The sequence below is a fragment of the Phlebotomus argentipes genome, unplaced genomic scaffold (assembly GCF_947086385.1).
Source record: "Phlebotomus argentipes unplaced genomic scaffold, Phlebotomus argentipes genome assembly contig_6, whole genome shotgun sequence".
Taxonomy (NCBI): Eukaryota; Metazoa; Arthropoda; class Insecta; order Diptera; family Psychodidae; genus Phlebotomus; species Phlebotomus argentipes.
Genome location: NW_026776145.1, coordinates 4,802,467 through 4,817,859, shown reverse-complemented (window position 1 = coordinate 4,817,859; position 15,393 = coordinate 4,802,467). Strand labels below are relative to the sequence as shown.

The following is a 15,393-nucleotide window of genomic DNA, read 5'->3' as shown; positions in this document are numbered from 1 at the left end:
ATCTTCAATTTTACTTCGGTGCAGAAATTTGCTCGCAAAAAAGTCAATTTTATTTCATTGCCGGTTTATTTTCTGTGCATCTACAGGAAAATCTGAAAAACCGCCCTACGGCGAAATGTCCATGTTGTCCGACTTCTCGGGCGATGGCGTGCGCGGCGGCGCCGGCTGTTTGGGCTCCGGCGGTGGCGGAGGCGCCTCGTCGGCCGGTTGGCCTATCTTCTCCTCATCGTCATAATCCCGCTGTATCTTCTCATCCTTGGACCGCTTCGAGGAATCCGGCGTGTGATGACGTCTCGACGAGCGGCTGGATTCTTTTCTCTTGGATCGCGATCGGGAGCGACTGCGCCTCCGCTCTTCTCGCCTGTGAGATCTCGAAGAGGTCTTCCTCTCCCGCGACGAGCGGCGATGTGACCTCGAACTACTGCGGCTACGATGGCGTGACCGAGACTTGCGACGTCGCTCACGCGAGCGAGAGCGCCTGGAGGACTCACGCTTCCGCGAGCGTGAAGATGAGCTCTTCGATTTGCTCCTGGAACGGCGTCTAGAGCGCTTGGAGCGTGATCGGGAGCGCGAGCGACTTCGCCGGGAGTGAGAACGGCTGCGACGACGTGATTTCGAGCGCTTTCTGGAGGACGAGCGCTTCCTGGAGCGACTCCTGGAGTGTCGGCGTTCATGCGATCGCGATCTCGAGCGCCGAGATCGACTGGGGACGCTCTTGTCTTTAGACAACATCCCAATGACCGGATCAATCGCGGCTGAGATCATATTCTGCGCCTCCTTCACGATACACATCGCCTCCTCGATCTCCTTCTGAGCCGCTTCATTGCTCTTTGTCTCGGGCTTCGTGATGGGCTGTGTGGAGTGATAAACACTCACCGGAGAGCCCTTGAAGTCCACTCCGTGAAGCTTCAGCGCCTCAATTATGGACTTTTGCTCCGTAAACTCGATCATGGCGTGTCGGGTGTACTCCACCTCGGCGATTCGGCCGTACTTCACTTCCCCAGCGCGGCTGAAGAACTCCATAAGATCCTCAATTGTCCAGTCGGAGCACACATCAATAACCATAATGGTCCTTCGAGTTTCCTCGATCTTCCTCGCATCGAAATTCACCGGCAACGGCGGATAGGGCGGCAGTTTGTGGAGGTCCAGCTTGGGATCAGATGTCATGATGACCTGCAATGCCGGAAGGGTGAGTTTTCCAAACGTTTTCAATGTTTTTTCGCCACTTACTTGACTCGGCGGTACGCCGTCGATGCGATTAACCAGCTCCGGAGGTAGTTTGGATCCAGCAGACTGCAGTCCAGGCACAAGGGTTCCACTGGTGGACATCTCCAGCGCCTTGTACTCATCCGGAATCAAGCCTGAGTACACGGGAATGACAATCAAAGCCCGGTCAATGAAGACGGTATTCGTCATGTGCTGCGCCACGGCCACACTGCTGCTCTCCTGGTACTTCACGTAACAGATTCTCGACACCACAGGACACGAGACATCTCTAATCGTAGGATAGAGGCGCAAATCATCAATTTTCCCGATGCTCCCAAACAGATTTTGCATCTGATCTTTGGTCGCTTGTGGGGCGATATTGGTGATTTGCACCACTTTCGTCGTTGTTCCGCCACCAGCCATGATAGCTGCACCACTGCCCGACAGTGTACCCCACGGGAAGAAGCCCTTATTCCACGGATAAATCTCAGAGAAACGTTTTCACGCCACTACGATGGTGGAAAATGGCGATTTTGTGGGGTTATGCGACTGAGACGCCCAGCCGCTGCGCCACCTCGCGGAAAAGGGAGGTGCGATGTTTGCGTGTGTGAGTGCGACAGCTCAAGAAAATCTCCCGGAGAAAAATTGCAGTATTATCGGATTGTGTGAGGCTGTGTTCACAATTTGTGTATAAATCATCTGGAGACGCGATAAGATTGCTCTGTGATCGCTGTAACTTATCTGGCGAGTGGATTTTGTCGCTTTTAGATAAGATTACGCCTCAGCGCGGTGTGCACATAGTGTCGTCTCGCTCCCACCAATGCTTTTCCCGCCTCACAGTGACTGCCCGAGGGCGCTGGTGTAGTGGTGGCCCAAGAAGATCTCCAATATTTTTTCAGGCAGCAAGAAAAAATTCAATATTTATCGTCACTCTTTATCCATCATTTAGCACTAAGTGCGGAATTGACGAGTGTGTGGGTGGCAACACGGTAAGTGAGTGAAAATTGCCTCATGCACTCTTGTTATTTAACTTTTTCTTACCTTGTTTAGCACCTGACGCAGGACTCCCGGAACGATTGGGCGACATTGGCGTGCACCTGAGTCTGTTTGAGGTCTGACCAGACGTTGAGATCAATGATAGACAACTAACAGAGTCAACTGCGCAATGGGACTTACACTGTCTGAGCCTGTGACGAACAAGGAGTCGGCCTACTGTCAGAATGAGCAGTTCAGGGTGAGTCTGAAGTACGGGAAAGACTCTCAGTCATGGAATTAACTGACAATTTTATCGCAGGTGGGTTCGAGTTGTATGCAGGGATGGCGAGTGCATATGGAGGACTCTCACACGCACATCCTGTCGCTGCCAGACGATCCGGAAGCGGCCTTCTTCGCCGTGTACGATGGACATGGGGGCGCGAATGTGGCGCAGTATGCTGGCAAGCACCTCCACAAGTTCATTGTCAAGCGGCCAGAGTATGAGGAAAACCCCGGAGAGGCCATGAAGCAAGTGAGTGTGTGTGAGAATGAGATCGTGGGAAAATCCCACACTCTCTGCCCCACTTGTCCCCCTCTGGACGTACTCGCGTCTCTGTCCTTTTATCTCTTGTGTCTACGAGGTAATTGTTGTGCAATTTACCGCCTTTCGGGGTCAAAATCTTGAGGCTCCCACTGCTAATGCATCTCAGCAAAGGTCGCGCTAAAGTCGCTTATCTCTCTGTCTCTGTCTCATGAAAATCCCATAGTCATTGTCTCAGCAATTTTCCCCGTCACTCGGATTAATTGGGGTTTTTTCTCCCTCGTGACAGGCATTCCTGGACATTGACGATGCGATGCTGAAGGATGAGAAGCTGAGAGAACAGATGGCGGGTTCCACGGCTGTGGCGATTCTCGTGAAGAATGACTCGCTGTTCTGTGCAAACGCCGGGGATTCGCGGGCTGTGGCGTGCATTAATGGCAAAGTGGAGGTGCTATCGATCGATCACAAGCCCAACAATGAGCGTGAGATGAAACGCATCTTCGAGGGAGGCGGCTTCGTTGAGTACAATCGCGTCAACGGTAATCTGGCTTTGTCACGTGCACTCGGAGACTTTGTGTTCAAGAAGAACACCCACTTGAGCCCGGAGGATCAAATCGTCACGGCCTATCCGGACGTGGAGGTGCGGAAAGTCTCACCCGACTGGGAGTTTGCAGTGCTGGCGTGCGATGGCATCTGGGACGTGCTGAGCAACGAGGACGTGGTGGACTTCTGTCGTCAGCGAATAGCCTTGGGTCTCTATCCTGAGGAGATCTGCGAACAGCTGATGACGCGCTGCCTCGCTCCGGACTTCCAGATGGGTGGCCTTGGCGGGGACAACATGACTGCGGTGCTGGTGTGCTTCCTGCACGGGAAGACGTACGAGGATCTGCAGGCGCGCTGCTCCTCGTCTCTCAGCAAAGACTCACCGACGCAGGAGAGCGAAGAGACGACTCCGGACCTCAAGTGAATTCCCTTCAAACTTCCAGAATTTGTTGATTCAACGAACTTTGACCCTTCAGTTCTGTATCTTCTTCCACATCTTTTCCTCTATGTTCTTAGGTGATATTCATTATTGTAATTTACGTTGAATGTGTGTAGAAGAGTCTATGCGGCTTCCTAGAGAGTTTTTCACCCACACGCAAAGTATAAATTTAGGTTTATCAATTCCCTTTCATGTGGAATCGTTGGTGAGAAACACAAAGTAAAATCCAAAGCATTGTAACATAGAGTAGTGAGTAAGGACATTTTTAAGTTAAAGAGGATGGCAAATGATAATAACAATGAATAAGGAGTTTTGCAATAAATTTTGAAGTAGAATTTCTATTCGCGTTTCAACTTGCAGAGGAATGTTACTCATAAAAGTACCACGAAATATAGTTGAACTCCTTGTAGGCTGAAAAGGATTCTGTAAAGTTTGAAATTCAACGGCTTCGGATTAAGTGGGGGTGGTTTGGTTGAGCTTTTCGGTGCAAATCCGCCAGAGGAAGACATAGCAGCACTTTCTGCCCATTCGTGCGGCTCTGCACCGCTTATGCCCGTTACAGACTTCATCCCTAAGTAGACTCAACTCATGGAAGCCTGTAAAACTTGTCCTGAATACAAACTCACGAGATCGAAAGTATATCTAGCAATTAAAGCTCATCTGTTCCCATTTTAATTCTTTAAACTCAAAATATTCATCCAAATTCCTTGATTTGCCACACTTCTCGGCTTTAGGATGAGCCCCAAGTCTGCGTTGTGCTTCGTATGGTGGCGCCTGCGCTTAAGGAGGGCTCGTGTTTCTGGGTCGTCCATGGGGTGGCAATTACCCTTTTCTCGTGTCGCACAGTTGGAGTTCCTTTGACTTTTTGCCGTGTTTTCGCACACATCTAAGGTGTAAAATCGCGAAAAGCGAGACGTCTTCTCGCCCCCCGTGCGCCGGCGGTGAGGATGCATTGAGCAGTTTTCCGCCCCATCGCTCATCGCCAATTTCCTTCCGGACCCACTGTGTGAAAATTGTCAAGTCCGGAAGTGCTACAGACGCAAACTGCAATCTCTTCACTTCGGGATAGTGTGCTCGTGCTTGGGGCCATGTTGTAGGGCTGGTTTTTCGCTCATCCTCGACGTTTTCGTGTCTCCGGAGGCGCGCAGACGGGCAGAAATGCTGTGACGAAATTGCTGGAGGGTTGGAAGAAGTGTGTGCGATAAAAGGGGGCTCGAAAGACGTTGTGAAAAAGTGAGGGTGGATTTGAAAGGAGGAGGAGTGGCGTCTCGTGTTTGCGGTGCTTGATTTCCTCACCAGGAGTGGCTGAGGACCCCGTGTGTGTGTGACGCACCCTCGAGCGGAAGTGAATCATGACTTTTTTGTGTGCTTTTGTGGCCCTCCTGAGCCTCGCGGGCGTCACGAGTGGCCAACTGGCGTGGTCCCCCATTATGGTGGAGTCGGACAACCAAGTTGACCTGTTCACACGACAGGCCTCCGGCTGTCCGTGCCTCTGGCGCTCACAGCCAGATTCCGCCGACACGGGATGCGCCTGCTGCGTCCGCGGCGGATGCCAGTGCGGAGAAATCTCCACCGGAAGGTGTGTCCAATGTGGCCTAGAGACCAACTGTCTCAACAGTGAGTATTCCCCTCCCCCAAGTCTCAGTCGTCCCGCAAGCTGACCCACCTTTTCCAGTGTGCAACATCACCCTCGACTCACGGGCGCTGCAGAACAGCAGCGGCCTCAGCTTCGGGCAGATCAAGTCGCCCATTCTCCAAGGCCCCGTCACCTGCAAGTACTATCTGCGCCCCGTGGCGGGGCAGCGGGTGGAGCTGCAGGTGTACCGACTCGTGTCCGTGGGGCGCTTCACGGGGAGCCGCTGCGAGGGTGGATCCCTGCACTTCGGGGAGTCCATAGGCGGCACGGAGACCAGCCGGAGTGCTGAACTCTGTGGCGCCAACGAGCGGTATTCGCCACCGGCCGTTCTCTTCTCCGATGACGGAGCCACGACGCTCATATTCGAGTGAGTTGAAGATACGTAGAGATGAACATTTGGAAAAATTCTAGATAAACTCAAAATTATGGCCCCTCTTTCGATTCATTGAAATTGTGTTTGTTTATAATCCCAGCACATTCGCAGGAGCTCCATAATTTCGCCCACTTTCCGCGATTATTCAGCTTCTTTACCATCAATAGCATGAATATAAATAATTTTATAATTGATTTTCTCATAAATATCATCAAATTTGTCAAAACTAATAACAACATTTAAAACTCAACACCAAATTGACGCCTAATAAATTAAATTGCAAGTAGTTTACTCACGCTTTTCTCCTTTTCTTCAATGATTTTCTATGAGGCAAAGAATGTTAAATTGGGAAAATTGAGTTTAAGATAGAGTTACAAATTGAATATTTCAACTGCAGCACATTTTAGGAATCTAAATGCAAATTTCATGTTTGTATTGCACATGTTTCCCACATTTTTCATAAACATTTAATTGAAAATGAACCACGTGAGAATCTGGTTTATCCATAATCCTTAAGTCTCAAGTATGTTTACAGCTCTTTTCCGCTTAGTCACAATATATCGACTGAAAGTTTTTAATTGACCTGCTCGGTTTTGTTTTTCTAGCTTCACAAAATAGTGATTTTCATGCCTTTTTATGAGATTGAATTGAAAATCAATTTCAATATGAGCGTGACTTCAATGTGAAAAGTTTCTGTAAGCAAATTATATTTTTATATTCTTCCTTTGATTCTGAAGAGCTGCTTTAGTCTTATCATCTCTCGAGAATAAGTATTAAGAGTCGAACTTGTTTTGAGAAACGGATTTGCGCAGAGAAGTTCTGAAAGCTTTTGTGTGGATAATTTATTAAGGCAGAAAACCATGGAGAAATTGAGGAAGGATTTCAATTAAATTTGAAAGTGTTGGAACTCAAAATCTCGGGAATATTTTCTCGAAAATCCAAAGTTTAACTCATACATTTTGGGGCGCGAAGGGAGACATCAAAGAAGAGAGCAATTATAAATTTAAATTGCAGTGTCACGATCACATTCACGAGACACTATTTTGTCCCCCGTGATATTAATTAAAAGGCAGCGAAGGAGAGTTGAAACTTTAAATAACACTCGGCGGAAATTGAGGTGCCGAGCGAGAGGACTCTTCGTGAATCGACACGAGCGACCTGGTATTTTTCTTCAATTAGAAGGATTACGTGAAATTTGCCGGCAAACCCAGGAAACTTTTCATTTAAGGGGATTTTTCACGCTGCGATAAGAATCCCATTTGGCATTCACAGTTCCGTCGTGCATGTGAGAGAGGCGAACGAATGGGGAAAAAAAGCTGGCAGAAAGGAAAGTTCTTGGGGAATTGTTAATTGGGCAAATATTTCACTTTCATTTCCGCACAATGGTAAGATAAAAGTCATCTCATTGATTATTTATTATTATATTCATGCTATGGTGTATTTATTTCGAGCTGGAAGCATTTTTCGTCCTTGTTTTAATTTTTAAATTTTCATTTATTGCGTTACGCCGTAGATTCGTGGGCTCTGCAAAGTCACCCCAATGGAAAAGGGAGTTCCATGGCCTTAATTGTTTCCCGGGCGCTCGAACATTTCCGCCAACCGGCCGGCAATTGCTGCAGATGAATGATTTCCGCACAACAATTTGTTCAAAATTGTCTGTTGAAATTTATCCTCTCTCAGAGGAATTTTTAATTGCAATTTGTGCACGTTGGGAAAAGTGATATGGAAAACAGATTTCACTGGTGGAAAGCATGAGTTTGCTTTCTGACCGTGTTTTCCTGCGCGCTCAATTCTGTCCCAAATAGTTGAGGTGGAAGTAATTGGGAGAAAATGAAAAGTTAATTATCAACTTAGTTTAATAGCGTATTTGTTGCAGTTTAGAGTTAGTATCTGGGATGTGTAAAATCCGTAAATCCTTAATCGCTCCCCTGACGATGAGGTCCGCTGTTTTTCATTGAAAATGGACTTTATATTCTTGGCAATAATATTTTATGGGCCAATAAATTTGCGATTTATGTCGTCATTTTTGAGAAATAGCAGTCCATTGTAAATTGAGAGCATGACGGAAAATATGCTTCCCCTCGGCAGGATCACCGAGAAGACGGTGAGGTCCCAGTTCCTGGCATTCTTCAGCTTTACGTCCCTCAGCAATCCTGTTGTGGGATTCCATCCGCGCGGCGGCACGAGAGTCACCTCGTCGGAATGCGACTGGTCGTATCACGATGTCGCCTGCCTGACGCCGAGCTCGTGTGCCATCGCCAGTCCAGGATTCCCGGGAATTTATCCACCAGACATGCTCTGTCGCTACCATATTGTCTCATCCTCAGTGCACACAAAGGTCAAAATCACCTTCACGTCGCTTCTGCTGCCCGAGAAGTAAGTTTCCCCACTCAATTCACGCCCCAAGTTGTGTCCTATCCGCTCTTCTCTCGTCTCAGCTCTTGCGAAACACACCACTTGGCTCTCTATCTGGGCAGCGTGGCTGAGGAGAATCGCCTGGCGAAAATCTGTGGCTCTGAGAAGAGAGATCTGATGTTCACCGGGCCAACACTCATTCTGGTCTTCAGTGCTGGCAATCAGATTCCACCCTTTGACTACAACGGATTCGCTGCATCTCTGGAATTCATTGCTGCTCCTCAGACCACCACGACTCCCATGCCACCGCCTGTGGTGCATCCGCCTGTGTGGAATCCGGCAAGTGGCCAGGAACCGCCAGGAGGTATGTCGTGGTCTGGATCGACGCCCAAGTTCACGCCCTGCGACAAAGTCATCACAGAATCGAATGGGCGGTCAGGACACTTTGACACCAGAGGAAGACCTTTCGCGAACAACTGCAGGCTGATCTTCAAGGGACGCTCCACGGATATTGTTCACATTTCCCTATTCAACTACCGGCTAAAGTGAGTACAATTTGTATAAATTTAAACAGATTTCTCAGTTTGCAGCAATTAACAAACACTTAATGATGATTTCAGGGCTCCGTCTTGTCGATCTGTGATCGAGATCATGGACGGATCTTACGATAGTCACAGGCGATCCCTGCACAAAACCTGCTCGCCGTCAGTGAGACACGCTCGAGACTCAAATGGCATATTCGTTCCGCCGCAAACCTTCATCTCGTCTGGACCGCAGATCATCATTGCGCTGAGAAGATCCGCAGCGGCTGCAGATCCCAACGATGTGGAGTTCATTGACGGCGCTTACATGTTCCACGACGGTGAGTGTCTTTTCCGCGAAACATATTTAATTCATAATTCATTGGTTGATGGAGGTGAAAATGCCCTATCGATTCGTCTGCAACTTCCACTGTTCCACATTCTATTTATAAAGTCTCCCGCATCTCAAAATGCCAACTTTGCCACTTCTCCTCAGAATTTTTTACGCTCAGTCTTTTTTTGGGGGGGCGCTGATTTCGCGATACAGTTTTATGAAGATTGCAGGAGATTAGCAGAAAGTGGGCAAAGCGGATTTCATCTAATTACTCGCCTATCTGTCGCGTGAGTTGCATGGCACACTGTCGAATGCGGGGCGACTCTTTATGAGGTCCTGTCAATAAAACATCCCCCCGGGGCGAGAGAAAATTAATTAATTTTTCCTCCACACGCTCCAGCCTCAACATTATGGCTGTATTTGACCTACAGCACTGTGATTTTTCTCCAATTCGACATTTTTCTTCACCCCTTTTGCCCTAATTGTTAGTCTTGCATTTGCCTCGCTCTGCCATCTCGTCTCTCAGCTCTTGCGAGAGACTTCTTGGCTTGTAATTGTTGTAATTAGACAAATAAACAAACTCACCCTTCCGCAGAGGAGCAAAGTGGGACTCTCCAGCCTGCCTCCCTGTGCGATTCACATCACTACGGCATGAGCAGTCCGGAATCTGGGACGGTGAGTGGACTGGGAAATGAGCATCTGTACTGGAATGTGGAGGGATCTCTCTCGTGTGCGCATCACTTCATCCCAGGAGCTAATCAGAGTGTTACAGTGACGGTGAGTTGGCTATGATGCAGCATTTTCGGCAATGCTTGCACTGCTTCATGTGGGATTTCTATTCGTAGATTGAGAGCCTTGAGAGGATGAGTCTGAAGCCGCCTTGTGAGACTCTCTGCGGCGACAGTGGGTGTCACTGTATCACGAGTGTGGCTCCTCTTGAAGAGATTGACCATCTCAAGCTTGTGGGTGAGGACGACCAGACGCTGAGTTGTCTCTGTGGCTCCTTTCGCTCAGAATGGTTTCCCATCTCACTTCGCACGTGGTCGCCGGTAAAGCTGGTGTACTCCGTCGCCCAGTACTCGTGGAACACCAAAGGGTTCCCCTTCAGGGCGACCTACACGTTCAACAATGACGCCATGTGTGGCCAGCGCACCTTCACCACCCACTCTGGCGAGCTCCACTCCCGCAATTTTGCCGGGGTACCCTTTTCGCTCAATTCCTTCTACCATCAGCAGTGTACCTGGATTCTGGACTCCAACGTGGAGCGACAGCTCTTCGTAGAGATCACATCAGAGCAGAGTCGCCCGTGCGGGGCGTGGAATATCAGTTTGCATGAGTTTTCGCCCGCCGAAGAGGAGAACAATCACGCCGGAGCGCTTCTCGAGCAATTCTGCCCACGAGACAAGCACAAAGTCTTCACAATGCCCTGGAAATCCAGCACGGTGGTGGTCGTGAGGTGAGTCGCTAAGCTCCTTCTTCCGTATTACTTAATGAATTTTCCACAGAGCTTCCATGAGAGTAGATGAGAGATGAATTCGCCCTTTTTCCCTCAATCTTGCTTCGATTTACTCAAGCTTGGGCTTTAATAATGGGTAGTGTAAAGTCCGTCAACTTGAGGATCGTACATATATGATTCAGTATTGCATGATGTCCACAAAGAGATTCCTCTCATCTCTCATCTATGTCTGTGCTCAACTCTGATGCTGATGGGGATTTCCTCCCTGCAGGGTTCAAGCAATGACACGAACGCCGCCAGTGTACGTGGTGCGATGGCGATCTCAGGTGGTTCGCAATACGAGACTCGGCCCTCCAACTGCGGCGCCCAATAAGACTTCGAAAGCTCAGCGGATAGGCGGCAAAATCATCGAGATTGCTGCTTGTGTCTTTGTCCACGTACTTCTCAAGCGCCAATTAATTTTTTAAGGACACCATCATCACCCTTTTTGCGTTTTGTCACACACCTTGGACAGGTTCAAGTCTAGTGAAATTTACAAAGACCCCTTTCACGAGAGAACTTCACACACTTTAGGACTATAAGATGCAGAACCTCATTGAATAACACTTTACGAGAGAAGGAGCAACAATAGGGAGAACTGTAGTCTATTTTGTAGTGGTGAATGGTGAGAGGCAAGCACACCGGCAAGGAGGTAATTTAGCATTAATCAGGGGATGATGGGACGGAGCCAGATAATGTCTTGCGTTTTAAAGTGTAGGAAAGTGACATAAAAAGCCATAGTGTTGTGTGAGAATTTCCCTGCTGCTAGTTGGTGGTTTTTCCTCTGTGTCTCTCCCAAAAAGAGAGATTGGAAAATTAGCGTGTCCCTCCGACAAGGAAAGAGAACAATATTTTGTGTAAATTCCTTCCTCGGAAGAGAAGTAAAAGCAAGAAAAAATCGTGAAAACCACCTTCATATCTCAACGTCCAGACTGCAAGTAATTTGCAAGAAAAAAAAGAATAACTTAAAGGGAGTAATAAACTAAATAGATTAGATGAGCAAAAAGTAACTTTAAAGAAAGGTAAGAAGAGAAAACAATGTAACAATTAGAGAAGCACTCGATGTTTTAAGAGACACGCAAAGCGACAAAGAGAATCCTTGTGACAAGATGTTTAACAGAGTTAATGAATTTACTAATGGAGAATATTTGAATGGAGAATTGCAAACTTTTTTCACCAGTTTTTGTAAATAATTTCTAAGAGAGGAATTGGTCAAATTATTAAGAGTGTCATAAGTTTATTGAACACTGTTTATTGTTTCTTTTACAATTTCATAGGATGATATATTATAATAGGGTAAATAGTATTTATCTCTAAATGTTACTTCATTTTTTTCCTTTTTAGAAGTGCAACGAAAATCACACACTTTGTGTCTCACATTCACATTCCTCATCACCTAAAAAAAAGAAGTAAGAAGAAGAAGAGTAAGAAAACTAGCTGAAAATTCATGGGAAAATTCATTACTGGAGATTTTTTTAAAAAACAAAATAGAGAATATGGATATTGAGTAGTGAGAATCGTGAAGAATCCTTTATATAACAAGAAAAGATAAATCCTGTTAAAACTTAGGAAAGTACTGACTTGAAGTAACTCAAATAATTGGGATGAAAGCACAGAAATAAAAAGATATTAGATTAGAAATTGAATTCTAAATTGCTCCTGCCTGCGTTCTGAGCCATTAGTGACAAGATACATGGCGAAATGATGTGAGGAGGAAAAACAGGACGAGGGCATGATTTATTAGTGAAGCAATTGTGATGGCAAAAAGAAGTGGATCAAGAGGAAGTTTTTAGCCATGGCTTTAATTTGATTATTGAACTATGGGAAAGTTTATCCATTAAGGACACATCGTCGTGACGGAATGCCGAGGAGTTTGTCTGTCGGTGAGGCAAAAAAGGAGGAGCGAAAGTGAGGAAGCTGTAAGGAAAGTTTACTTCCATCGAGTGGCGAGGAATTGAGCCCAAAACTTTATCGCATGGAGAGTTTCTCAGAGGTGGAAGTTGATACCCAAGAAAGTCCTCACCATGTGACAGAAGCTTTTTAATCCTGTGCCAGAAAAATATCCGATGTGCAATCACCGCCAGGATATCGCATTTCATGTGGAAGCGTCGGTCCATTGGGTTCCTTGCCAAAGTCTACGAGGAAGTTCGGGTTCACCGTCATTCCGCCATTCACTGTGTCCACATCCAATTGCACTATTGTTCCGCCCGCCTTCACCATCTTCGGGTAGAACTGCAATGAAAGACACTCTGTTCAGCATGTGTGTTTGTCATCTGAACTTCCACGGCATGTGGAGCTCACGCGAAGGAGGAGGGTGAGTGACAGCGGAGATGAACAAAAGAAAAACTCCCCCGAAAAATTCAATATTCATGTGAGGCACTTTCCAAACTCGCTGGCAATTTTGCCCGCACACATCGAGGATTTATGAGCCATTGAGAGAGTTTCCCAAATTACCGACTGAAAATGCCTTTTCCCACCGAAATGTTCATTATGTGCGCATTTTTTCCCGCCCTCAACTTATTTACTCTCGGTAAACTCTTCCCTTTCTCGCTCTCTTCCCGAAAGCAGTGAATTTGCATAAGCGAATTTTCCCCACGTAGGCACTTTTTTCCTCTGCCAGCCCGAAAATGCAGACGGGGAGGAAGTTCCGGTTGATGGAAATGCAGCAGATGATAAAAGTCTCGATACCTCCCATGCGACATTCTGCATTGCATTTTTTCCACTCCGATTCCCTTCATACATTTAATTGCTCAGGAGTTATCATGAGATGTGACTCAGGGATTTTTTATCGCGACTCTCACACGACAAAATGTGCACATCGCAGATTACGCTTATTATGTGAAATCCTCACCATATCTCGCAGCCTCAAAACGTATGCGCAATGATTCGGCAATTAATACAATCGACGAGATAATGCCCCGCAAAATAGAGCGGTCAGGAAATCAATTGGCGCTGTGCATAATAAAATAATTCATTAGCACACGAGGGACTCGTTTGCCATCAATATTTGCACAGCACATCGCCGGCAGACAAAGGAAAGTGCCCCCACTTGGCATGCGAAGCTTCAGCAAATTGAAGCAATGAAGGAATTTAAATAGACTTTAATATGCAGATAAGCTCGCGCTCTGTTCGGCTCATGTAAAGCTGGGATTTCTGGCAGAAAAACCAGGATTACGACTGATTTACTTTGAGGCTGAACTCTTAACTGCAAGACTTATTCTAGACTCTAGCGCTTTAAAAGGGTGGTTTGATAGACTTCCAATGTTCACCATAGTTACTGAGTCTTGAACATTATCGCAATCTGGATCATAAATACTTCCAATGTTCAATAGCATGGAAGTATGCATGATTTGTACTTTCCTCACGCCATTTGCTCACATGATATTGATATTTTTGGCTGCGTTACAATAAGAAGGAAAGTTGTGATAAAGTCTCATCTTCTCAACATTATCTCGCAGCGAGAATATCAACTCATAGAGCAAATATTTGGACGCGGACTAAATGAATAAACAAACGCATTTCGCGTTCTGAATATCCCACAGGACTCACTTGCTTGTCCCACGGCGAGTAGAGACTGGTGGAGACATAGAGTCTCTTCCCATCGAGTGACAGCTGGAGCATCTGCGGTCCTCCCTCGAGTCGCCTGCCTTTGATGATCACCGGATCGGGCTGCTTGTCCAGCTCCTCATCCTTCGTCACCACCACTCCAGAGTCCGACACAATGGCTCCGTTGAGGAAGACCTGAGCCGTGAGCTTGGGCTTTGTTGGATCGCTGATGTCGTACTGGCGCACATCTCCGTGCATCCAGTTGCTGAAGTAGAGGAATCTGTCGTCCATCGAGATGAGGATGTCAGTCATCAGGCCCTGTATTTTCTGTCCGTTGCTCAATGTCTTGGCCGGCACATCAATTACCTTCTCCACGATGAACTTCTCCCCGTTGTCGGGCTTGTGGAAGCGGAAGACCTTAGCGAACACAGCACAGCCCACAAAGCCCTGAGCCTGCTTCGGGTTGTGCAGGAAGCGAATCTCCAGCGGAGCGGCGGCCTCTTCGCCCAAGTCGGTTGAGTACAGGAGCTCGTGAGTGCTCCAGCGGTAGAAGTTGAGGCACGTGCCGTAGTCTTTGAGATGCATATCGTGAAATCCGTGGCGGAATAGCTTCGGGGCGCCCCATTCGGAGGACACCATCACGTCGAAGTAGGGCTGATACCAGAAATCATAGCCGGCGGCCGCCTTCTTCTCGCCACGCGTCCACGTGCCGGTGAGATTGAAATTGGAGTCAAGGGTGACAAAGTCCCCCTTGGCATTGCCGGCAGCGTCTCCGAGCGTCGAAATCATGATGCTCCCATCCGCCAGACAGTGGGACGTGTGCGGAGCGCAGCAATCGAGTTTGCGCATCTCCTCGCCATCGATGACCTTCACCAGTTCAGGCGCTCGTGGCTTCTCCGTGCTCATCACGTAAATGCTGTCACCGGTGAGGCAGGGCAAGATGAGCTTGTCCCTCTTCGGCAGACACTTCATATCTGCGCCCTTCTTGCAGCAGCTGGAGCACGTATTCCAGCCGAAATGGTGCAGCTCATCTCCCGGGCGGTTGGTGAATGTGCGATGGATGACTTGACAGAAGGTGGGGCTCTCCGGATCGACGTCCACTGTGGAGAGATAGTCTCCCTGCGGGTCTTCCGGGTTCGGCTGCACGGTTACCACGTAGAGAAGCTTCTCGCGCGGACCCTCCTTGATGGCATCCTGGGGAGTGACGTATCCTGGGCCGCAAGATGACATTTTTCACAAAGAAAGAGCAGAACTGCAGAGAACAACAACTGTCTGTTGTGGCTACTGAACAACGACTGAGCCGATAATGCACTCGCTCCGAGATCGCCACTCGAGCGATAGCCAGTTGCGGAGGGAGATACGCGCCATAACAACAACAACAGATCGGGAAGGCCTTGAACTTGACTCGCTTCTTGGACCAAAGATTCAG

At 47.7% G+C, this 15,393-nt stretch overlaps 4 protein-coding genes across 4 annotated transcripts; 2 read left to right on the top strand and 2 right to left on the bottom strand.

Annotated features, from left to right (window-relative positions):
• Positions 1-47: 47 nt before the first annotated feature.
• On the bottom strand, positions 48-1,741 carry LOC132258703 (probable splicing factor, arginine/serine-rich 7). Its single transcript, XM_059756136.1, has 2 exons — positions 1,231-1,741; positions 48-1,173 (listed from the first exon to the last, which is right to left on the bottom strand). Exons 1-2 carry the CDS (start codon positions 1,627-1,629, stop codon positions 106-108), a joined length of 1,467 nt encoding a protein of 488 aa, XP_059612119.1. The 5' UTR covers positions 1,630-1,741; the 3' UTR covers positions 48-105.
• Positions 1,742-1,798: 57 nt separating this feature from the next.
• On the top strand, positions 1,799-4,326 carry LOC132258722 (probable protein phosphatase 2C T23F11.1). The gene is made up of 4 exons (XM_059756174.1): positions 1,799-2,195; positions 2,257-2,440; positions 2,501-2,713; positions 3,012-4,326. The coding sequence occupies exons 2-4, from the start codon at positions 2,372-2,374 to the stop codon at positions 3,687-3,689; spliced, it is 960 nt and encodes a 319-aa protein (XP_059612157.1). The 5' UTR covers positions 1,799-2,195; positions 2,257-2,371; the 3' UTR covers positions 3,690-4,326.
• Positions 4,327-5,056: 730 nt separating this feature from the next.
• On the top strand, positions 5,057-11,522 carry LOC132258150 (uncharacterized). The gene is made up of 8 exons (XM_059755287.1): positions 5,057-5,321; positions 5,380-5,707; positions 7,802-8,089; positions 8,152-8,613; positions 8,689-8,930; positions 9,519-9,700; positions 9,769-10,379; positions 10,651-11,522. Exons 1-8 carry the CDS (start codon positions 5,057-5,059, stop codon positions 10,844-10,846), a joined length of 2,574 nt encoding a protein of 857 aa, XP_059611270.1. The 3' UTR covers positions 10,847-11,522.
• Positions 11,523-11,635: 113 nt separating this feature from the next.
• On the bottom strand, positions 11,636-15,279 carry LOC132258709 (methanethiol oxidase). The gene is made up of 3 exons (XM_059756149.1): positions 13,968-15,279; positions 12,442-12,650; positions 11,636-11,814 (listed from the first exon to the last, which is right to left on the bottom strand). The coding sequence occupies exons 1-2, from the start codon at positions 15,192-15,194 to the stop codon at positions 12,459-12,461; spliced, it is 1,419 nt and encodes a 472-aa protein (XP_059612132.1). The 5' UTR covers positions 15,195-15,279; the 3' UTR covers positions 11,636-11,814; positions 12,442-12,458.
• Positions 15,280-15,393: the final 114 nt, after the last annotated feature.